Here is a 24982-nt window from a genome sequence, read left to right as displayed (position 1 = left end):
ACTTATCCTGCCCAATTATTTCTGTGAATTTTGAGTTATTTAGCTTTTCCATCACTATTGACCCTAGATTCACAAGAATTAGCTGCAGGGGGAAAAAATTAATCATCAACAATAGAAGAAACTTCAGTAATTTAAATCTTTAATTTTGTGGGTGATTTATTAAAGTTTCACAAGAAAACTTTGTTTTCTGAGGTTATTGTGCAGCTAGCTCTTCCAAAGTATAAAGTCCACTTGTGCATTGTCAATCACAGCTGCAAATAAAATCATGAAGTTATAAGAATTAATGCCAACATGAATGAAATTAAAGCAACCAAGTGTTAATCATTTAAACAACAGCAGCATGAGATAGGAAGTCAATCAGGAAACCAATCTACTTAGAATTGGCAAATCATGAAAATCAAAATGAGAAGAAAAACAGCAGAAACAAAGCATGCATGCATGCATGCACTAAACTTCACCTGAAGATTCCAAGTGCTGCCTGAGTATTCCCAGCAAAGAAGGTTGCAGTAAATCCAAGCTTTATATGTCTCTTTTATCTTTAAAAGGATCAAAGGTCCGTATTACTGCATAAATCAATGCTGGAACAAACTTTTTATGTATGTATATATTTATACATAAGCAGAAATAAACTCACATAATGTATACTAAAGATCCAAATTTGTTATTTTTGAATTTGCAATGTCCTCATCAATCCAGAAATGATATCTCCTCTGAATTTACTAAAATTGTATTCTCTCTCCCACTTGAGAATTGGAAACAAGTATTGAAGAACAAGTGCAACTTTCAGTGGTCCTGTTAAGTCCTTAGAATAATAGAGAAAAAGATCATCACTGAGTAATGTTTCTTGGAATGTATCTGCAAGTATTTTTACCAGATTCTTCGTTGGAGGAATTTTTTACTTTCTGAATTACTTGCAAGTTGTATGATTTGAGAACAACACTGCAGATTAAAATGAAGATTGTATTAATGTTCTTAATTCTTCTTGCTAGTTTCTGTTGAAATTTGAAGACAAATTGAAATTTTCTTTGAAAATTAACGTCAAGGAGCTTGTGTTTTGAGGTTGAATCATTCACATGACTTAATAAAATGTTGAGATAAATTATAGCTGTTGTTTTCTGCTGATGTTTTGTATTTTCAGAATGTCTTCTTCTCTTGCAATTTGCTGAATAAATGATATTAAGATTATGTCTTGGTATAGTTAAAGATGAATATGATTATTTATTGTATTTTTCTATTGAGTTCTTCATTTGTTTGGATTCAACATGAAACCAGAAAAGGGTTTATGATAAATACAATGCCATCTTTTTCTCATTTTATATTTTTTAAATTTTTTTCTTATATATTTTTTAAAAAAACTCGATTACAACAATGATCTCTTGGTTTATTGGCACCAAGTCCCTGTGTAAGATATTCATGTCTTTACCAAAGAGGAGGGTTTGAACCTTAGCTCACACAGGGTGATAACACAAGTCTAATGAGGTATTAATTCTATGTATGTGCATGTTCCTAATATGACTTATCCATATTTCATTAAAAAAAAAACTCACATACACAACTGGTTTTAAGTTCAATTTTTATATATACAAAAACACACTAAGAGAGATTTACCCTTTCATAAAGTATTTTTGGGTGCGGGGTAGACACACCATTGAATGGGGTAGACACACCATTGAAGCAAGTGGTAAACAAATATCTTAATTATTTGACTATGATGTTTTACTTAACTTGATGAAATCAAACAAGAAAAAAAAAATACATAAGTTTGTTTAATAGATAGTATTATAGTATAAATTGCTCTTGCATACAAATGGATAAACCAATATCAAACATTGCATCTTCTTTTAATGGTACGAAATAGTCAAGAGCTTAGAATCCAAGCAAAGTATAGATGCACAAATTAACTTCAACTAATACACACTTGTCACCTCTTCCATAAAGGCATAAAAAAAAAAAAAAGTAGAAGAAAACATTTAAATCATAATAGGTGCACAAAGAAAAGAATCCACAAAAAGTTCGAAAAAAAAAAAGACACATGAATCACCCAATAAGGAATCCATTGCATGCCAATATTGGTCAAAATAAATATATAGTCATTTGGATTCCTTGATTTGTGGACCCAAATCAGCCTTAATGGTTTGATTTGGTCTAGTCTAATGTTCACTTCACATTAAGTCATTCTCTATATATCTACCAGATTGTATTCCTTCTTTTGTTCAATATAATCTTAGTATGAATATTGGCCAAATTGAATATCTAGTCATTTGGATTCCTTGATTTGTGGGCTCAAATCAGCTTTAATGGGTTGATTTGGTCTAGTCTAATATTCACTTCACATTAAGTCATTCTCTATATCTTTCCTTGATAGTATTCCTTCTTTTGTTAAATCTTAGTATGAAATATGTTCTCCTTTTGTGACCACAAGTCAACCCTCTGTACAACACTTTTTTTTAACGAGTGTGGCAAACACATACATAATCAGGAGTATGTGCATGGACTGAGAATTTGATCGTCCAGCCCGTGTACCCTCCAGACAATATAGGGTTTAGATTGTAAAACCAACACCCACAAACGGAGAGCTATTACCATCATTACTTCTAATGGGACTTGAACTCGAGACTCTTAAATCCCATTCATAATTAGGGACTCGTTGCCATCACAACATTTGTGGGACTTGAACTTCAGAATCTTAAATTCCAACACCAATGTCTTATGTAGCGGGGTTAATGTCATTATGCTATAAACCCTTTAACAAGGAACTGTAGGTCACTTTGGTTGATTGATTGTAATATATGTTTTTTTTAATGTTTTTGTGTTAGCATCTTCTCTTACTGTTGTGGTAAGCTTTTTCCAATAATTTTTAAAAATAAACTAGGTATGAATACTAAATTGTTTTATTTTTATTTTTTGAGGAAAAGGAGCTTTAGCAGTTATTTATTCATAAAAATAAAAGATAAACATAGTTTGAAAGACAAGAAAAACAAACAGATACTCAACAACTAGCAAACATGAACACAGACCAAACAAAGAGAAAAAAAAAGAAAGAAAATTACAAATTCTATTCATATTAAATTGCTTCATTAACTAGCGTGAGAGGTCCTTGCCATGATGAAATAGAGTAAGGACATGAGAATTAGCACCATGAAGAGCCAGGCTAGCAGCAACATTCATCCATGTTTTGGGGATGATATAGAATTGAGGGTTTCCCAAATCTGATAGATAATCAATTATGCTAGAAATCAGAGGATCTAATCGCCAAGAATGTTGTGGATTTCCTGTTATAATAGCATTATGTAGATCAGCATTGGCGATGAAAATGGTGTTAATATGAAGATCCGAGATATGAATGCTTCTCAACGCCGCAATGAGCGCCATAGCCTCTACTTCAATATCCGATTCAACTTGATTGTTGCAGCAACCAGCACATATAAATTGAGATTTGTTGTTTGTAATATAATGTAGAATCCAACACCATAGACGACGGTCTCACAATTTCCCACTGTAGATACAAAGAGAAAAGGACTATCAAAGATGGTAAAATTGTTAAGAATGAGCTGCTTTCCAATTTGAGTAGATGGGGAAAGCAAATACTCCCTGACGTGATTAATTGCTTTGATTGATATAATATGAAAGTCAGGAGCTTCGTTTCTAAAGATCAAATTGCATCTTGCTTTCCATAATAACCAAATGGCAGAGACAATCACCTACTGATCAAACATATCAAGATCAGTATTAGTTAGGTAGAACTAATTTCCAGAAGTAAAGGCATCATGGAAAAGGATTTGTTTACCAATAGCATTGCTAATCGAACTCCAAATTGATTGGGCTTTGAGACAAGTGTTGAAGAGATGTTCAGTTATTTTATATAATGCCATATTACAATTTGTGAATATTGATATTTATTTCATTTTTTAAAATGTTCAAAATGATCCTTGCATTTATATATTTAAAATGTTTAGTATATACGGTTGCCTTTTTGATATTCGATGCCAGATATATTATTATTTTATCTGTTTTCTCTAATTGATATGAAATTTCGATTAGAAGTAGATAAGCATATTATAAATTGGTTTAATATATATATATATATATATATATATATATTGAATTGGAGAAAATGGATACAATAACACGTAGCATATGAAGTGCCCACCGTATTCAAATATTCAATATTTTTAAAATGTAGATAAAATAAAAAAGCACACATCATCTTAAATGTTACTGATATGCCAATGACTTTTTAATTAATTAATAATTTAATTAATATTAGATTCTCTGTGTAGAGTGTTTATGTCTTTACTGAAAAAGTGGGTTAAAACTTCAACTCTACCATAGTGAAGATATAGACGATTCACTTGTGTACATCGCTGACATGATTTATCGATCTACATTCATTAAAAAAAAAATCAGAACATAAATAAATAAATATTAGAGCAAAGTATATAATAATATAAACTAAAAATTAATTTAAACTTTTATATAATTGTATTATAGCATAAAATAAATATAACATCTTACATGGAAGAATTGGTGCCAAATGATAAAGAGGTGATTGGCAATTTCTTTTTAACCTCTACATAAGCATATTCATGATTGTTTTTTCTTTTTAATAATTATAATATATTTGTTACCCCCTTTCTCAGTCTGTCCTGTCCACTCTTCTATTAAATTGTGGTAATAAAATGGCTTATAAATATCATGGATAATATGTTTCCAACCATTATCTTCTTATTTAGTTTACTCCATTCAAAAGGGTAATGGGTTCTTGAAATGAAGTGAAAAACGAAAAATAGTTGTTTATAATGTCCTTAGCAAACTATTTTCAATTGGAGTGATAGATTTAAAGCGACAAAGACACTAGATATAAATAATAATAAAAAAAAAACTCATGCTTAAGCATAACTAGATATCAGCCATGATTTTTAAGCGCAACTTGGACTTTATGGATGGTTAGATTTTTTTTTTTATCTTTTTTTAGTGCCACTTAAGAGGAATGATCCGCTTTTAATTGTTATTTACTAAATATTAGCATATTACTAGTATTGTTTTATGGACTAATATTTTATTATTTATTTTTAGTCTTCTCATCACCCATTGTAAATTATGTGGTATTTTTCTCACACTTAAATTTATATATTTTATTTTATTTATATGTTAATCCTTATCTCATTTTATTTTAATTCGATATAATTGATTGTCTATGACTGTTCTCTTCACTCTATCGGAAACAGAAAGAATAAGAAAAAATAAAAAACCGCCTAGAGATCTAAAGATTAGAGTAGTGCTTCCATAGCATTGCAAAAGAGCATAAAGTGCTTAGTGTTTCACTTCCATTGGTGTGAGTTCTTGTGTATTTGTTTTTTATGTTCCTTATTATTTGCTTTCATAAGAGAATGAACCTATCCCCATTCATGTCCATGTTCTTCCTTTTTCCATCCAAAGGATGATCTATCTCACCATACATAATAATAATAAACAAATGAAAATAAAAAGATTTGGTGAGGTGTATCTATGCTTAATGAAGGCTAGATGCAAGAAAAGAAGTCTGTTCATTGAGGTTGTGGTTCTAAAAGTCATGGGACAAATCATTCTCCCACTTTAAGTGGAAGAGAAACTCAAGCATGGCAAGATCCACTCAAAATGATGCTACTTGGTTTCACATCATTGTCCAATTACACTACAGTTATATTATATATAAAATAATAAATTTTTAAAAATATTTGAAAATATCCATTTAATTAGGATAATCTTATGGCCTTTATTGATATTGTTGGGATGACTGTGGTGGTCATAGCTTATTTTGTATATATCAAAATAAATAAATCATGTTATATTAGAAGCAATTCATCGAAAATAGAATAAGTGGAAAAGGGCTAGCATTTATAAAGCAAATTGAGAATAAAAATAAAGAGAAAATATTTATAGTATAACGGTAACTCATCACAAAGTGTTTAAGGGAACGAAGGTTTAAAACTTCACTTCCATAGTACTGTTTATTAGTAATATTTATACCCAATATGGTTCATCATTATTATTTGTTGGTCTTGGTGTGAATCCCCTATAGTATTACAAAAAAATTATTTTTAAAAAATTATTAAGTCATTATAACTAGTGTATTTTTACATCTGTTTGTTTTTCTAAATATATTTATCATTTTTATCAAATAAATAAATAAATAAATAAAAATCAACCCAGAATTGAATAAAAACTAATATTTGCCAATTTTAGTGATCCTTTCAATTTTTTATTAATAAATCACTCAAATATATTAGGAAAAAATAGTATAAATATAAAGTATTAGGACTAGAATGAAGAATATGAGGAGCAACTCAAAAATCAATAGAGATAGTTAAGTCATTCAACAATAAAAAGAAAAAACATGAGAAATTAAAACGTAATAGAACATTCAAGAAATAGTCACGAAAAAGGGATCATCTGTTTATAGCAGCTCGCTCCATTAATTTTGAGCCTCAAAGGGTTTGATTGGAATTCAAGATTGAAGAAGAGTTAGCCACAATATTTTTATTTTTAATATTATTTTTTAATGTCAAGGTGGCAAGTGCCACCCAGGTCACACAAAGGGTTGTTAAAAAAATAAATAAGTATGATAATGCGTAAGTTGTGGTGGCTTAACGGTCTCTTATGGGATGATTAGAGTTCTACTACTTGCATAACCATAAAAGTTTTAGAAATTAAATATAATTCAAATAGTAAATGAATGTTAGACCCAATAAATAATGAATGAACATTACTGTCATAATATTTTTTATAGTATTTATATAGTACTATAACAATACTGTTGATTTAAAGATTTGATTTTGAATTTACTTATTTATTATTTAAGTAACAATTAATTGTATTAGGAAATGTTTAGTAATACTTTTGTTTTTAAGAGTGGAAGTATTGAACACATTTATTTTATTATTCTTGTAACATGGTCTTGATCTTTGGACCTTTGGTGTAGAATAAAAGTTTTCTCAAGGATAAAAGAGACTGTAGAGATAAAGATGCTGCCATATTGGATTGGGATTGTTAGTGTGCCTTTTACATTATATGCGGTCATACCTAACCTCCTTATTTATGCTTTTAATTTTATTTGAAACTCTATTATAATAATAAACATGGTTTATTCATTTCTTATATTTTTTTCTAATTTTAATTACGATAAATAAATAAAAAAATTTAATAAAAATTTGAAACATTTGTAAACTAAAAGTCTAAAACTCAAACATTACACTTAACAAAATATTTTATAAAATCACATGTAACAAGAATTTTCAATTAAAAAGAAAAACCATCTGTTCCATCACTTACTTTGAAGTATGATCATATATATGTATATTGATAAAAACGACAAATGCCGTTTTATAATAAATTGTCAAAAAAAAAATAGATAGATAATATAATGCATAAATTATATAGTTTAATGACTCTTCAAAAATTTATTATGAGGGGTGGACTAATATGTAGAACAATAATAGTTTTTCATGTACAACCATATAATAGTAAATTTTTCTATCCTGTTACTTTGGAGAGGTGAAAAATATAATTCTTTTCACAAAAAGCCTAATGAATATGAATGAATAGAATTGTACAATATTTTACAGTAATTCTACACCATTAGATAATGCTACTATAATACTCATCATGATGAGAGATTTGAGAATGTGATCCTATGTCAAAGATGACGATTTGGAAAAAAATAAAATCAATCATTTAATTAAAAAATTACTCAATAAATCATGGGGTTAATCCCCGTCATATTAAAAAAAATAATAATAATAAGGAACTATATATTCATGATGAAAAAGAAAGAAGCCAACCGGATAGAAGCCACTATGCGAGCTGTCAATGGCATCACTCCGCCCTTCTGTTTATAATTTCCAGACATTTCGTCCATTGCTTTTGTATCTGTTTTTTTAAAAAAACTTGTCAAAAATTCCACTCATTCAGATATCCATAACACAATTATCAAGTCAACTCTGTAATCATAAGAGCTTTACCCCATCTGATGTGCCCATAACAGTGCAACTAACTAGCTAGGACACTTTTCCTACTACCTTGATGAATATCAAAACACACATTAACACACCAATAACAAACTTCTTCCTATAAATAGAAGATGAATATATTGCTGGAATGCATGCTCAACAAGGTCCACTTTCATGTCCTATATAGAACCTCACTTTCTTGGAATACATTCCCAGTTCCATCTTCCTTCTCAATTCTCAACCATGAATTGCATCTTTTCTCTGCCATGCATGTTCTGTGATGATCCTTGCACCACCAAGAATCTTCATCCAATCACCATGTGACCTTCTTCTGCTAAGAATATGGCAGAGCTTTTAGAGTTCACCCAAACACTTCAACCAGCCATGGTGTCCTCCACTACTGAACCTACACCAATGGCTCATGAGCTCGTTGCCGGAGAAACCGGCATGCCGGACACCGTCTTTTCTGGTGCTTAACTCTCCTGATCCTCCTGCACCATGGCATGAGCTCACTGGCTCAGTTAAACACTCACTCTTGTCTCATGGAAAGAAGCTCGGATCCTTCTCCAAATGCATCACCTTGGCTTCTTATGCTTTGTTTCCAGTTCTTCAGTGGGGGAGGAACTATGATCTCAAGATGTTTCGTAGTGATTTGTTGGCTGGTTTAACTCTTGCTAGTCTTGGTATTCCACAGGTGAGAGTTAATGAATTTTTCTCTTTTTTTGTCAGTTCCTTGATTTTATGATCATCTTTATATATGTTTTATTTGGTTTGTATGCAGAGCATTGGATATGCTAATCTAGCAAAACTTGATCCTCAGTATGGGCTTTGTAAGTTGCTCATCTCTTTTTTTCTTTTTTTCTTTTGTGTTCTTTCAATTGATGCAAATGAGTTTGTTTGTTTGTTTGATTATAAATTGTTTGGTTTTAGATACAAGTTTTGTGCCACCTCTAATCTATGCTGTCATGGGAACTTCAAGAGATATTGCAATTGGTCCAGTTGCAGTTGTTTCTCTGCTTATTTCTTCAATGATTCAGAAAGTGGTGGATCCATCACTTGATCCAATCTCTTACAGAAAAATGGTTTTTACTGCAACTTTCTTTGCAGGAATCTTTCAAGCTTCATTTGGATTGTTCAGGTCTTTCTGATTACCAGCTTTCTTCCTTGCATTAGTTCTCAGATTCATTGATTAAAAGTTTCTGAAAATTAAAACATGGTTCAAATGGTATATGTTTTCAGGTTGGGTTTTCTTGTGGACTTTCTTTCACATGCTGCCATTGTTGGATTCATGGCAGGAGCTGCCATTGTTATTGGTTTACAGCAACTGAAAGGTTTACTTGGGATCAATCACTTCACCAACAACACTGATGTTGTTTCTGTCATTAAAGCTGTCTGGATTGCAGTTCATCAACCTGTGAGTGTTCTTATTCCACAGCAATTGAAGCTCAGCACATGTTTTCATTTAATTAAAAAGTTCAGCGAGTTATTTCTGTTGTCTCTAAGTGCAGCTGCACCCTGGGAATTTTCTAATTGGTTGCTCTTTCCTCATCTTCATCCTGATTACCAGATTCCTTGTAAGCATTTAACATCAACTGAGAAATTAATTAAACTACTTCAGTTAATAAAATTCATAACTATCTCATTCTCAGGGTAGACGAAACCGAAAATATTTCTGGTTGCCTGCAATTGCTCCACTTCTCTCTGTCATACTCTCAACTCTTCTTGTTTTTGTAACAAAAGGAGACAAACATGGTATCAAAACAATAAAACATGTTCAGAGAGGTCTGAATCCAAGCTCAGCAAAACAATTACAATTATCAGGCCCTCTCACTGGAGCTTCAGCCAAAATTGGCCTCATTTCTGCAGCAATAGCACTGGCAGTATGTATTCAGAAATCTCTCAATCTCTAGAAAAAAAAATTGTCTTTCAATTAATCATTTTTATAAATCTTGTGATTAATTTTAGGAAGCCTTAGCTGTTGGGAGATCATTTGCAACAATTAAAGGCTACCAACTTGATGGTAATAAAGAAATGATAGCAATGGGATGCATGAATATAGCTGGATCTTTATCCTCATGCTATGTTGCAACAGGTGAATGCAGATACTCTCATCATCAATCAATTCAATCTGAATGAAATTCTTATCACCAGTTTCGATATTTTCGCTAGGCTCATTCTCTCGAACAGCTGTTAACTTCAGCGCTGGATGCAAAACAACAGTTTCGAACATCGTCATGGCAATTACAGTGTTCATAGCATTACAACTACTCACAAAGCTCTTATACTACACTCCTATCACCATTCTTGCTTCAATTATCCTCTCTGCTCTTCCAGGACTGATTGATCTCAGGGAAGCATGTAATATATGGGAAGTAGACAAGATGGACTTTTTAGCAAGTGCGGGAGCATTCTTCGGTGTTTTATTCGGTTCGGTCGAAATTGGTCTCTCTGTTGCCATAATTATCTCCTTCACAAGGATCATACTGAACTTAATCTGGCCACGCATTGAAATTCTTGGAAGAATTCAAGGAACAGATATTTTCTGCAGCATTAGACAGTATTCAGTTGCTGTCAGAACACAAGGATTACTGATTACTCGAATTAACTCATGTTTTCTTTGTTTCATGAATGCAAACTACATCAGAGAAAGGTTGCAGAAAATAATTCAATTTTTTCTTATTGTTCTTAATTCAAATTCATATGAATATATTAATTATATATATAAATACTTTTTTTGTTCTTCTGAATTAGGATTTTGAGCTGGGTGATTGAAGAGAAAGATGCAATGGAGAATGCCAAAGAGAGAACAAGATCAGTGATCATTGATATGACAAGTGAGCTTTACACACTTGAAATCAATCAAATAATTTAAAGTTTTTAAACTATCTTAATGTTGCAGATGTGATGAACATTGACACAACTGGGCTTGCTGCCATTGAAGATATTCATAAGAAATTAGCCTCCCTTGAGATACAGGTGAGAATATTAATTAATTAAATAAGAAAAACAAAGAGTAATTAATAATAATAATATTATTATAATTATTAAAGTTGAAAGTGTTGATATTGTGCAGTTAGCCATAGCAAATCCAGGGTGGCAAGTGATTCACAAGATGAAGAAGGCCAAGCTTGTGGACAGGATTGGAAGATCATGGATATTTCTAGCAGTGCCCCAAGCTGTAGAAGCATGTCTTGCTCTCAAGAGGGAAAGTGGCCATCTTTGCTAAATCTTATTATTATCATTATGTATGATTACTATAATTTAATAAGAGATCAGCATGCATGCTTGGATCTTTGGCTTTTAAATCCTGTGTCTCAGATATCTTTTTTTTAAACTTTTAACAGCCTTAACTTTTCTTTTTTGTTTCTCTTTAATGTGTATAATTCTACTTTTTAAATTCATTAAAATTTTCAGTCCATATAATTTTAAAACATTAGTTCAACTCCAAATCTTTTATCCCTTGATCGGTTGACCCAACATCACTCTTAAATTTTGTCCTTTTGAACATATTTTTGTAAATGCAATTCTCCCTGTATACAAATAAAATACAGGTATTTTTTAAAAAGAAAAAAATAATAAAAATACAATTAAAAAACTCTTCTACACATTTATAAAATTTTCTTATTCAAATTATATATAATGTCTTCTATGGTTTTGTTCTTAAATCACAAATTTATTAAAAAAAAATAAAGTACAAGTAAAGTCCAAAACAATACCAAAACAAAAGCAAACAAGAAGAAAATAAACAAGCTCAGTGGCTACAAAAAATATAGGGTGATGGAACCAAACAACATGAAGGCACTCCTATCTGGGTGTGCCAAAGGTACTGTACTACATGTTAAATATTTGGCTTGATATCCTTGTGATGAAGCCAAAATCTTGATCTCTTTTAATCCAACGGTCTAGATTGCTCTATTGTTTATATAGGGTTATGTTTGTTGGGTGTTGTGTAATGAGAGAAAAGAGAGAAAGATAAAGAGGGTGAGTTCTCTTGTATTTGGAGAGTGAAAAGAGCGAAGGTGTAGAGGAGAGCTCTTGTTCTTGCTTGATCTCATTAAAGCAAGGTAAAATCCTTGTTTTTGAGGTAAGGCTAGTTTTTAGAGCTTGGTAATCCTCTTGTAGCTTTATGCCTATTTCTTATACTCTTATACTCTTGTTATTCCCCCATGATATAGTGAAGCATTGTTCTCCCGTGGATGTAGGCTTATTTTTAGCCGAACCACGTTAAATTGGTGTCTCTTACTTTATTCTTGTGAGATTGGTTGTATGTTATCCTTGCATTGCCCATTCATTGTGTGATTGCTAGGTATTGTGATATTGCACACCAGTGTTCGACGAATTGCCACACTAGTTCCGCGTTTCCTCACACGCAACATTACATGTTGGCGGTCTGGTGAAATGTCTGCGTATCAAGGTCACTTGACTTATCATAAATGGAAAACTTTAAAACTGTATTCTCCTCTTTACCTTTGTCACAACATACTCAATCTTTTGTCTTTTATCTGCATGGCTGCTCCTACCCAAGAAAGTAATATGAGACTAATTTTCCAAATAACATTAGCTATAGTTAGAATTTTGCAATTAAATATGATTCATTTCTAGCTAGTAAGACATGCCAAGTGATTGTTTTGAATATAAGTCCACGAGAGGCATTGTTGGATGAGTTTAGATTTCGAATCCAGTGATTCCAGAGCCTATGTAATGTTTGTGGATTGTGATGCTACCTGAGGATCGAGGCAAAGTATTGCCAAATTGCTTGTGTGAAAAAGGCATTGAATGAGCAAGTGATTTGCGGATTCAATGGCTGCGTGGCAAAAGACACAAGTGGTTGTGGGGGGTTTATTGCATCTTCCTGATAGAAAGGTTTTTAAGCGTGAAAATTTTGTTATCCCAAACCAACCAGTTGAAAAAATTGATTTTCTTAGGGCAACCTGTTCTTAATAGGGTGGGTGTCACTAAGTATCTTAGTCCCCTATAATAAGGAAACCATAGAAAGATTTCACTGTGAATTTTCTGTTAGATGTGAGGCTTCACGTTTGCTTGTCTTGCCTCAAATTGTTAGAGGACATGATACGATTGTTAATATCCACAATGAAGGGATTAGTTGGTAAAAAAATTTTAGTTTGAAGACTTTGGATGAGGTCATTAACCGACCCACAAGCATGAGAGGATTGCACAATCTGTTCAGGCCAAAAGTTCACAGGTGCTTATCCAAGATACTAGTACGTTATCATACCAACAAAATGTTGTACCATCACCTATGGTTGAAAGAGTACAAGTCCTGAAAGCCTCTTGTGAACTGAGGATCCCTTGCCAAAGAATAATTTTCTCTTTTGTGGGTGGTGATAGAGATTCAAAGTCAGGATTTCTTAGAAGTAATTGAATTGGATTATTTGAGATGCATACTAGGTTTCTAGTTATGATCTCCAACATCACTTTTGAAGTCGGTTTCCTAAAAGCTTTTTATTGTTTCAATGTCAAATCTTAATCATTTATAAGTATAACTTGAACTAGATATGTTATTATCAGTAATATAAAATCTCAAATTTGCTAGTATTAGTCTCTAGATCTAATTATTTATATAAATATATTTTAAAAAATAAATTTTTACTCGAAATAATCTATTTGTATAAATTTTAAACCTTAAGTAAGAAACAAGTTACCACTTATGAGGGCTTGTAATTTAAACTCCGTGTCACTAGGTGAAAGTACATGAACTGGAATCTGGGAGTTCAATTCCCAAGAAGTGTACACATTCCTGACAGAGCTAGTTGCTTTTTATATTTTTTTAAAAAAAAATCACATGTTGACTCCATCCAACGGTCAAGATTGGCTGTTTGACTGCGAAGGATGTTGAATACACGAACCTCATCTGATTTCCATGATATGTATAATGCTTGTAGGCTTCGGTTATCTTTTGCTCATCCTTGAAAATGGGAGCGGAGGAGGAGCAACAGCCGAAGGAGAATGGCGTTGGCGAGCTTGGAATGGGGCAGAGGCTCAACCCCATCTCGGATGCTCAGTTCCAGGCCTGGAAGCGTCGAAAGGTACCGCCTTTATCGTTTCGCCTCCTGCTCTTGAATTCTAGGGTTTCTTGATTGATTATTATGTTGCTGAAATTATTTGCTGTTTTGACTATAATTCAGTTTAATTGTTTGAGATTTATGCATCTTTCATTTGATTATTTGTTGTTTTGATTATACCCAAAGTGAAGGCCTTGTTGTTCTATTGTTGTTCTTTTATGATTTGCTTTTATGTTTTGGAGATTTGAAATCTGAATCTTTAAGTAACTCCGTCATCGCTTTGCATCTTTCAAGAAAAAATCTTGTGAGTTTGTCATTAGTTGAGGAAATTCTTTTCTGGCTCAAATGAATAATTATGCATCCTGACACTAAAAGACACCTTCATAGGTAGGACTGATTATTTTTGGTTGAATGCTTTTGTTGTTGTTGTTTCTTTTTTTTTTTTAAGCAATTATTTCTCCATTTGGTTATCTTAAATTAGGGGATAATGCTTTAGAAGATGATCTCTCTTTGTCAATTTTATTTTCAACTGAAATTACTTTGTTATGCAACTTCCCAATTTCCAATGAGCTATCACAAGCTGGTTTCCGACGTCTTCCTTGCTGGCAGCACATTCTGCAGATGACACACTATCCTTAATTTCTTGCTCTAATCTGCTTCATCATGTCATGCATCTTCTTGACTTCTAAATTTGCCACTCAAACTGAGGCTATCATTCTTTTCTTTCTGCTGCTAGAGTTTGTAAGATTAGCAGCATATTCAGCCGGCTTTGCCGGAATCTAAACATACTGATAGCTTCCCCCATTAGTTATAATTTAGCTGATAACTGCACTGATAATGCCTTCACTCCCAATTGAGAGACTTATCTTGATAGCTTACTAACTTCTGATTGTGCTAACTCGAGCTGAGATTCCATTCCTTTTTCTATGTGTCCTCTGCATTTGTTGCTTGTAACATAGAAGGTTGTTTTGGCAAGTGCAGCTGCCTTTGCAATTCGGTTATCTTAACCTCGGCCAACCTCATCTTCTTGGTTGAAGAATCAATTTGTTTCTGAGTGTCAGCTAAAGACACCTCCTATCCAGTCTTTCTGGCTTTCCATTTTCTCTTCAATCTTTGCTTTCAAGCAAGTAAATCTTGAGATTTCACTCTCAGCCTCAGGTAAAGCAATGAGCCTCTCTGTCTCAATGAAAATCATCCATTAGTACAATCCCATATTTTCCCATGTTGAAAGTTTCCATTGTTTTGAGGCTTTGATTCTTTCTCTACTTTCGAATTTTGAGAAGAACTTTATGGTTGCATGATATGTCATACTTTTGCCTGCGCTTTTCTTCGTTTTGCATTGATTTATAGACCCATATTTCGCCTCTGTAATTACTTCATTCACAGTATTTATCCTTCATCTCAAGCACCACCAAGAAGGCCCAGTTATAGTTATAGTTCCCTATTGAGTACCACTAGAAACCTTGTGAACTAATCCGGACATTTATGAAGCTAATCTAAATTAGGGCTACACAGAACATGTATTTGAAACAAGAGATAAAGTTTTCTTGAAAATTCTGTTTTATGCTTCATGAGGAATATTTAAAACAAGTTTAATGCATATTAGAAAAGAATTTGTATGTTAATGATACACAATGCTGTCCTCCATGTTTGTGCCATTCTTTCTGTTGTTTTGATTGTAGATTGAAATGGAGTGTTCTACTATTTGCAGGATGCTGAAACCTCAGCTAGAAAAGCAGAAGTAGCTCAGAAACGTGCCGAAGATATAATTTCAGGAACAATGCCGATGAACGGACGCGAACTTTTCAAACATGAACCTTGGGTCTTCGATAATTCCCGCTACTGAGGTCATTGTTAAGGTGTTTGTTATGAATATTTGTGATTCCTGAGATATTTCTAATTGTTTCTTGTATGCTTGTGCTATGTTATTTTTCAATTTTAACTACACTCAATGTATCACTTTTTTTTTTCTTTTAACTACACCCAAGAGTAATTAGTGTATGGTTATGGTATCAAACTAATTAAAGATTACTTTAGAAAAAAATAAATATATGCATAATTATTAAATTTTGAGTGTTTTTTTTTAAATTCTTTTACTTCTCTAAGGTGTTTCTTTTTTTTTTAATATATATTTAAAATTTTTTTATAATTTACAAACTAGACCAAAGCATGCATGAGAAAAAAAAATTTTAAATGGTAATTTAAATATAAGTAATACAAATATATGAGGTGTGTGATTAAAAATAAATTGGTGTTGAAAAAAATTGGAGAAAATGGTGTGTATCTATATTATTATATATATATATATATATATATTTCTCATTTGCAAACGTTTGTAGCCATCCTCAGAAAATAAAACGTAAGAAAAAGAGTTTGTAGACGTATTTAGTATATGTTGTTTAGTGGTGTCGAGTGGGTCAGCTCGGCAAGGGCCCATCACGAGCCAGGCATTGTGCATGTCCGGGCTGGCATGACCCACTTATCACTAAAGGAGGCCCAACATGTGGCCCGGCCCGATAATATTTTATTCATATTTTTTATTTTAACCCCAAAAATATTTAGAATATAGATGAGAATAAAGATAAATGTGAATATAAAGATCTTGAGATAGAGATGTAATTAGAGTTCTGAAAATGAAAATAGAGATTGACAATAGATATTTGGAAATGCAGATAAAGAACATAGATTTGAAAATGGAAATGAAAATGAAGTTAGAGATGACAATAGAGGTATGAAAATACAGAGATACAGAAAAGAATAGAGATTTAAAAATGGAGATAGAGATCACAACAGAAATATGAAATTGGAGATGGAGATAAGAATAGTGATATGAAAATGGAGATTAAGAGGATAATAGAGATATGAAATAATGGAAATGAGGATAAAGATGAAAATAAAAATGAGAATAGAGATCTATAAATGGAGATAGATATAAGAATAGAGAAAAATAGAGATAAAGGTGGGAATAGAGATAAACATGGAAATAGAGTTCTTGAAAAAGAGATGTAAATGGGAATAAAAATCTAGAAATAGAGATAAAAATAGAAAGAAAAAGTGAAAATTACATAGAAGAGACATTTATTTTAGGTGGTTATTAGTTAAAGATGAGTTAGAAAAAAAAAATATAGTTGTATATTGCATACATCCCATAAATTCCAAGCTACACTAGATGCATTGCATTAGAACCATATACAACAAGCGATCTTAAAGAGATATGTAGGTATGGAGATGCATCAGTTATAATGGTTTAACAATCATTAAAGATAAATCTCCCATACCATATAACTCTGTAAAAAGAAAAAAAATACTATTTTGTAAAAAGAAAAAAAATACTAATTTTTTCATAGAGGATCCATACCAGGACCAATTTAATGAACAGTAACTAAAAAATTATTAGTGTGTTTATATATGTGTAATTAATGGATATGAAACATTATATATTTGAAATAATTTAAGCATATAACTAATTGTTTTTGACATTTTAGAACTATGCGGTGCATGTAGACTATTGCATTAACCTTAAAAGTTAATTTTATAAAGTAAAAAGCTTTTGGAATAAAAAAGAAATATTAACTTATAATAACGCTATATTTTAGTGAATATGATAAAATCTCATGGTCAAATTTACAAATCAAAATTGATAGATCACAAAAGTAAAATATTATCGGGCATTCCAATAAATTGCACAGTACATATAAACCTTAACACTGTCATGTATTAATTTTATAGAGTGAACATAAATAGTTTGTTAGTTTTAAAAAAATAAAAATAAAAATAAAAAGCAGAATTATTGATGGTAAAATTTTATAAATATCAACTTTTGGAAGCAAAATGAGTGATAAAAGTTAAGTTAAAACACACACAATATTAGTTTGTTTTTAATTCGAAAGAAATTAGGAAATCTTTTATAAAAACTCAAAATAATGGTTTGCTTACACACACAATATTGAACATGATTTTTGGGTCATATATAAAATCATGTTGAGAGTTAGAATTATTGAGTTGTGACTTACCTGTCGAACAAATTAATTTTTATCCAAACTTCTGGAGCTACTATAGCATTAAAATTAGAACAATTTAAATAGGATAAAATAAACAAAGGTTTTATCCAAGCTTTTGACAACTATAACATAAAAACTAGAACAATTTAACTGTAAGCACTCTAGACAATAAGATAGTCTTACATATATAGTACTACTTCAGTACTGAATGTAAAAGTTTATAGAGTTTTTTGGAATTTTGTTTCATAAGAAAGCCATGAAATACTATGCAACCCTTCCACTTGGATTCACAGTCTAAATCCTCAGACCATTAATTCAGAATAACAGCAGCAGCTTTTCACAGGCTAATCAACTCATCATCTCTAAAACATCCTGAATTCTCTCCAAGTCCAATGTATTTCTGTTGATGCATCAATCCATTCTGCAAAATTAATAAACTCATTTATCAATCTCTACTAGTATTTCTGTAAATGATGATTAGTCCTATTTTGCCAATTAATATTTTATGAAATGAGTGAAAGAATGACATGTTTTGACAGAATTGAAATGAAATCTAGTTTCTGATTAAACATAAGTTGATGATTTTATTACTTACCAAGAACTGAAATGCTCATTGTTATCAGGATTGTTGGCTGAAATGTCATTTTCTGTTTGTGCTGGTGTTGTTGCCTGACCTTTCAGCATTTCTTCCTAAAATATGAAAAATGTCATGAATAACTTGGCAAAGTTAATGCTAAGGTTGAAATTTACTCATGCCATTTTAGAATTATTTTCTTGCCTGGCTGTTTGAAGAACTTCCTTGAGAACCATCTGCTTGATTCTTGGACAAGAACATATTTAAGTTCTCATTCTGAATATCAAACTAATTAAATTAATGCCTCAGAAAATAATTATTTATGAAGTATTAGCTCACCAAAAAAAGAAAAAAAAAAAAAACTCATGCATAAATGAAGTTGTATGGAATTATTTGCTCTTTATTCATGTACCTGTTGGGAGGTGGATCCTTCAACAGAAGTCTTCAAATTCTCAAGCAAGATTTTCTAAAAAAAATAATAACAATAGAAACATTAGAGTTAAATCATGAATTATAAACTATTTCTATTCATTCAGTTCTTTTAATTGAGAGAAAAGAAAAAGAGGTTTTTGGATTATTTATGCACCTTTCTAGCTTGAAGTTGATCAAGAGTTTGTTGCAACATGTGCTCACGTGCTGATCCTTCATGGATGGAGGTCATAACATACTTGCCATCAGATTTAAATTTACTGCATAATAACATGAAAATGAATAGATAAATAAACAAATAAATAGGGAGCATGAGTTTGAACATCAATTATATACAGTTCATGTCAAATGTATAATATATTAATCTCTTGTTTGCCAATAATCCATAACTTAATAATTTATAACAACATCTTTGAAAAATCAATTAGCAAATATAATAGGTAATAATAGTAAGCAATTATAGGCATTACAGTATAAGAATCATTAACTATAATAACATGTAATACACATTATGATATGATAGCAAATCTATTTTTTGCAATCATAATTGACTATAAGATTGTAGTTATTCTAATTGTAGGTTAAAATAATTTAACCAAATAATAATTTTTATTTGAAAATTTATGTTTAAACTCTAATGACAATGTGCCACTCAAATTTAGGATTTATTTGTGAAATGGAATGGAGAGAAGGAAATTAAGTTTTGGCTATACTGGATGTGTTGCCTTGTGAAGTTGAATAAGCACCAGATTTACAATAAAAATACATCCAAACTAAATATTTTATGTTTTCTTTGTCATGAGACACATTTCTAATAGTTTGAATGCAATTACTGATTGCAAAGAAGAAAGAAAAAGATGGTTTTTGAAGCCAAAAATTTATAGTTTTAAAAGGTAGACATGTACAACCCAATGTGGGCTTTTGAACCAGGGAAAACAAAATTGGAAAATAATAGTCCAGGTTATATTTGAACTAGTAACACTAAATAAAAAGAAACTTAGTTAAAGCAATAATATTAACGAAAATATGATTCATTTTAAAGGTAGGACTCATAGCTAAATTAATTGATTATGTCACATCAGAGGTTATAATAAAAATAGAAATTTAGACAAATACGATTTACCTTAATTGTTCCTTGGCGGCAAATAACTCGTCCTGTTTTCTTTTGAGATTTTCTTGAAGTGCCTACAATAAAAATTAGTAAAATATGAAAAATAATTAAAATAACGAAGCTACAAATTACAAATATTTTTAAAATGTATACACTTACTAATATTCTGAGGTTTAATGTCCCAAAAAGTAAAGCCAGGCAATTATCCACCAAAGAAGTGAGAAAACAAAATTATAGATTATTAGTTAAATATCCAATAATTTGAATAAGTAAACCATTGAAAATATAAGTTCTATAATTCTAAGCGATTATTGTTACCTAATACTAAAAGAGTAATAGCATTAAAAAACAAAAGTAAAAAGTAATAAAACATTTTATTTGAAGAAAGAATTCAAATGAAGGCTCAATGAAAAAGTAGTAAATTGTTTCAATTTCAATTGGATAAATTAGTTTAATCTATGTTAATTTTGGAAGTTTCACTAGGCCTCTTTGTTGTCTTGGAAATTTAATTTATTTTTTTTATATTACGTTATGTGAATTCAAGAAGTATTCCCAAGATAAGGACTAAGTAAAAAAAACAATGAATCATTTGATACAAAAGAAAGAACTCAAAAAGCAGAGCTATTTATAAGCATTATTAATCAACTGAGGAGAGACAAAATTGTTTAGGTATGGATTTCTTTCTCAAACTCTTTGCACCTCTGACTGTCTGAGATATTTTAGTTTTTCTCCTAAAATTTTGCCATTTATTGATAATTTAACTAATTTATTTTTGTTAAACTTTTGTTGCCAATTGATAATTTAAGCCTTGCATGGCATGTTTTTAATTTAATGAATTCCAATTTTACTCTTCTTCCAATGGAAAATATTGCATTCAATTAATCTTCCATATGAATCAATTCCAAGCTAGTTCTATAAAAACAATTGACCCTCTAATAAAAATAATTAAAGGAAAAAATATCTACACTACCATGTTGTTTGTCTTTTTCTCAATTACGGTATATATGGTTTGATTGGTAATACTTTAGTACTCTATGATTTTAACCGTGGCATTTAAAAATACATAAGTTTACTTTTTCACCCTTATAAGTTTATTATTTAAAAACACAAAATCTGTTCCGAAAAAAGTTTATTATTTAAACAGATAAAAAGATAAATTTATATGTTTTTAAATGCCACGTGAGCAAGGGGTTAAGTCTTCTGATATTTTTTTTGCAAACTGTTAAAACCATATGGTACTAAAATATTAACAATCAAACCACATGTACCAAATTGAAAAACAGACAAATCACGAGGTAGTTTAGAATAATTTCTCATCTCAAGCACGCATAACATTGCAATGGGTATTCCTTTCTCACAATCCTAGTGGCTCCTACTGTCTCAAAGATTTATTTTTGTTGCTTATCAAAAGTCAAGTTCTACATGAAATTTATATAACTTTAGTGCATCCTATTTCATGCATCATTCATAGAAATGAAGTAAATGTTATCATTAGTTAAGTCTCTTATAATAATCAATTGCGTACTATTTTAATGATTAAGATTCAAAATAATAGTAAAAATATTTTATCCATGGGATAAATAAGGGGGGAAAAAGTTGAAATGGTACATATTTTTTTCATGCCAACCATCTTCATAACCTAATCATGGTATAATCAACTATATACACAATCACCAAATCAACATGCAAAGAGAAAAGTCTAGATCCTTATTTTCCCCCTTTCCCAATTTTTTTATCACATTTTATTTTATATTTAAAATTAAAAAAATTAGCCACTTGAGAAAGAGAGTACTCTGCTGTATGTTGAGAAGACTCATTTTGCATCTTAATATTATTGAGAACCTCCTTAACATGCTGAATCAAAGTAAAAGAAATAAAATTAGAAAATTCACATGTAAAAATATAATAATAAAATAATAAAATGAAATAAGAATAAGAATGAGTTATCATTTTATGATACCTCTCTTTGAGCTCTAGAGCTGCAAAATTAAAAGAAAAAATTTCAGATACCTATGACCTAAAAATTAAATAAAATAAAAATTGAAAGAAAATATTGAAAAAAGCGTTACAATTTTTCTTTAGATTCAGAGGAGTCCATATAACGTAAGAACAATTCTTCGACACTGTAAATCAAATAAATAGAAGTTAGAAACTACGGGTTAGGTTTTCATATCTATTTGGTTGATAGGGAAAGTAATTAAAGATTTTGTTCCTGGTCCTGTGATTTTTGTGATCACTTCTTGTGGTTTTTCTGGGTTTGATGTGGGCCTTTGCCCTTTTATGGGTAGTAAGTTTGTACTGTTTCTTCCCTTAATATAGATGTGGTTTATCCATTTTTTTAAAAAAATAAAATAATAATTAAAGATGGACTAAACCTGGTTGTTGCAGAAAAGGAACTAACACGGCCAGTACCAGAAATGGAAATGAAATGCTGCATCTATGTCACTAAGAACTGATAATTCATAAGTTTTCTTCATTAATCCCTTTTTTCGCTTTGAGTAGGTGACTTGCAAGTTTGTCTCTTCATTGATCTTCTTCATAGGAAGCTTATGACGACCCATGAAATGGTATTTGCAGAGAAATATATACACTGAAGATGGAGACAAATAAAGAGATAGGTATGGTGCTGGAGATGATAAAGATAAGTAGACAAGAACAGAAATCTAGGAATTGAAGATAAAAACTAATATAGAGATCATGAAAAATTGAGATAGTGCTGAGAATAAAAATTTAGAAATGGAAATAGAGCTGAGAATAGAGATTTGAAAATTAAGATAAAAATGAGGATAAAGATCTAAAAATGGAGATAGGATTATAGATTTGGAAATGGAGATACAGATAATTGGAACAAAGATAAAAAAATGAAGATGGAAATGGAGATGTGAATGGAATTTAGAAATGGAGATTAAGATGAGAATAGATATCTAAAAATGAAAATAGAGATGAGAATAGAAATATGAAACTGGAGATAAAAAAAAAATGATATTAGAAATCTAGAAATAAAGATATAGATGAGAATAGAGATCTAAAAAGGATATAGTGATGAGAATAAGGGTTTGAAAATGGAAATAGAGACAAGAATAGAGAACTAAAATAGAGATTTAGATGAGAATAGAGATATGAAAATGAGGATAGTCATGAGAATAGAGATATGAAAATGGAGAGGGAAATAAAAATAGAAATTAAAATATTAAGATAGATATCAGAACAAAGATCTTGAAATGGAGATATAGATGGGAAAAGAGATCTGAAAAATAGAGATGGAGATGTGGGTAAGGATTTGACAAATGGAGACATGGATGGAAAAAGAAATCTAGAATGGAGATAAAGATGTGAATAATAAATATCAGAGAATAGAGATAAAAATAGGAAACTAGATTTGCAAATTAAAGTGGAGATGGTAGAGACCTTGAAATGGAGATGGTAAATTGAGGGAAGAGGGGTATCAATTCTAGTCAGATATTAGTTGAAAATGAGTTTAGAACAAAAAAGGATATAGTCTATTTTATATATTACATAAGTCTCAAAGATGGTAAATTCTAAGCTATATCAGGCGCATTGCACTAGAACCGTTGGATATGCATAGCGTTACAAAGAGATAATAAATCTATGGTTTATATTTATTTTCATTGCTATGTGTCATAGATCTAACGGATTAGTACAACAGTCAAAGGGCACTCATGCTTGAGGGATTCAAAATATTTGAATAGTTATGATATTATCACTTATTTAGTCCATAATTAGTAATAGAGAAAAGGACCTTGAAGTCCTCAGCAAGATTCAAAAAGACCTCTAGGTCCTTATAATGACTATTGTAACAAAAAAAAAATCTTTATAACAATCCTCCTTTCTCTCGGTTTTATTAAATTTATTTTTTATCCACATAACTTCTTTTTTGGCTAGAGAAAACTATTTATCAATGGCGACAGTGGTGATGGATGGGACAAAGCTAGTGGCAAAAATAGAGATGAGTGCCTTATCAGTGTAGGTTGCTTCTAGCAAGGCCAGGGCAACGGAGGGAAGGGTTCCTGTCACACCCCGACCCTCAGTCAAACACGTTACCCTAAGAAAAGGTGGTCCACACCTAGTCTTGAGATGCTGCATGCCTTACACACCTGGTATCATCACATAGGAACAAGGACAACCAACCACATATAACTGAACAAAATAGAAAATATAGTAAATGTACATACTCTAAACCCAAGAATCAAAGGAGTGCACACCATATAATTTGGCATTTTAGTGGATATAGTCTATATAATAAAGATAACATTCACAATATGCCAAAAAAAATAAAAAAACTAATTTAATATCAACCAAACCTAAGAACAAGTTAGGAGCTAATGCAACTGCCGAGCATCACGTCTCACCTAACACAATATTCAACCTAGGGAGAGACAAAGAAGCGGTGAGAAACATAATTACTTAATGAGTGGGGCAACATAGACTAAAACGAATTAGAGAAATGTTACTATGCTAAAATATTGCATGCACAAGTCTTTATTTAAAAATATATGAGTTAAGAATAGATATAATGTAAGGAATAATATCTAGTATATTACCTTAAAGCCCACACTTGACATTCATATTCAGCTAGAAAACCTTTTAGAATTGCATGAGCCATTTACACATAAACCCATTGATAATTCGTATGATAAGTACAAATAATATTTTTCCAACACGATAGAAATTACTAAGCTTCCCATGTAGCAGTCAATTAAAACCAATTAAAAAGGTTATGAAAGAAAATGTATAAACTTTAAGTAAAGAGCTTTGTAAACCATCTTTGTGAACAAACCCTGGTAAATAAACTCCAGTGTAATGTTGTAGTAAAAATCTTCTAGTATACAATGCCT

General features: G+C 31.0%; 3 protein-coding genes across 6 annotated transcripts; 2 read left to right on the top strand and 1 right to left on the bottom strand.

Moving 5' to 3' along the window:
* Nucleotides 1–8137: 8137 nt before the first annotated feature.
* On the top strand, nucleotides 8138–11293 carry LOC120282458 (low affinity sulfate transporter 3-like). Of its 2 annotated transcripts, none has more exons than XM_039289279.1 (11): nucleotides 8138–8682; nucleotides 8770–8818; nucleotides 8919–9126; nucleotides 9228–9402; nucleotides 9497–9562; nucleotides 9638–9868; nucleotides 9954–10080; nucleotides 10158–10638; nucleotides 10740–10822; nucleotides 10930–10964; nucleotides 11062–11293. In XM_039289279.1, the coding sequence occupies exons 1-11, from the start codon at nucleotides 8410–8412 to the stop codon at nucleotides 11212–11214; spliced, it is 1881 nt and encodes a 626-aa protein (XP_039145213.1). In that variant the 5' UTR covers nucleotides 8138–8409; the 3' UTR covers nucleotides 11215–11293. The 2 variants fall into 2 exon arrangements, with proteins under 2 accessions (XP_039145213.1, XP_039145212.1); XM_039289278.1 differs by having other exon boundaries at nucleotides 8139–8682; nucleotides 10888–10964.
* Nucleotides 11294–13878: 2585 nt separating this feature from the next.
* LOC120282384 lies at nucleotides 13879–16012 on the top strand. Its single transcript, XM_039289188.1, has 2 exons — nucleotides 13879–14035; nucleotides 15723–16012. The coding sequence occupies exons 1-2, from the start codon at nucleotides 13922–13924 to the stop codon at nucleotides 15855–15857; spliced, it is 249 nt and encodes an 82-aa protein (XP_039145122.1). The 5' UTR covers nucleotides 13879–13921; the 3' UTR covers nucleotides 15858–16012.
* Nucleotides 16013–18179: 2167 nt separating this feature from the next.
* LOC120281907 lies at nucleotides 18180–24976 on the bottom strand. Of its 3 annotated transcripts, XM_039288602.1 has the most exons (12): nucleotides 24444–24976; nucleotides 24107–24284; nucleotides 22196–22249; nucleotides 22087–22105; nucleotides 21919–21980; nucleotides 20286–20292; nucleotides 20139–20200; nucleotides 19173–19275; nucleotides 18999–19052; nucleotides 18791–18862; nucleotides 18608–18702; nucleotides 18180–18433 (listed from the first exon to the last, which is right to left on the bottom strand). In XM_039288602.1, coding segments are annotated over exons 3-12 (504 nt in total). In that variant the 5' UTR covers nucleotides 22225–22249; nucleotides 24107–24284; nucleotides 24444–24976; the 3' UTR covers nucleotides 18180–18432. The 3 variants fall into 3 exon arrangements, with proteins under 3 accessions (XP_039144536.1, XP_039144535.1, XP_039144534.1); XM_039288601.1 differs by having other exon boundaries at nucleotides 24107–24976; XM_039288600.1 differs by lacking the exons at nucleotides 24107–24284; nucleotides 24444–24976 and adding an exon at nucleotides 22502–22928.
* Between the last annotated feature and the right edge of the window lie 6 nt (nucleotides 24977–24982).

Source organism: Dioscorea cayenensis, chromosome 18, assembly GCF_009730915.1.
Source record: "Dioscorea cayenensis subsp. rotundata cultivar TDr96_F1 chromosome 18, TDr96_F1_v2_PseudoChromosome.rev07_lg8_w22 25.fasta, whole genome shotgun sequence".
Classification (NCBI taxonomy): Eukaryota; Viridiplantae; Streptophyta; class Magnoliopsida; order Dioscoreales; family Dioscoreaceae; genus Dioscorea; species Dioscorea cayenensis.
Note: the sequence above shows the minus strand (reverse complement) of the source record. Positions and strands in the feature narration are given on the sequence as shown.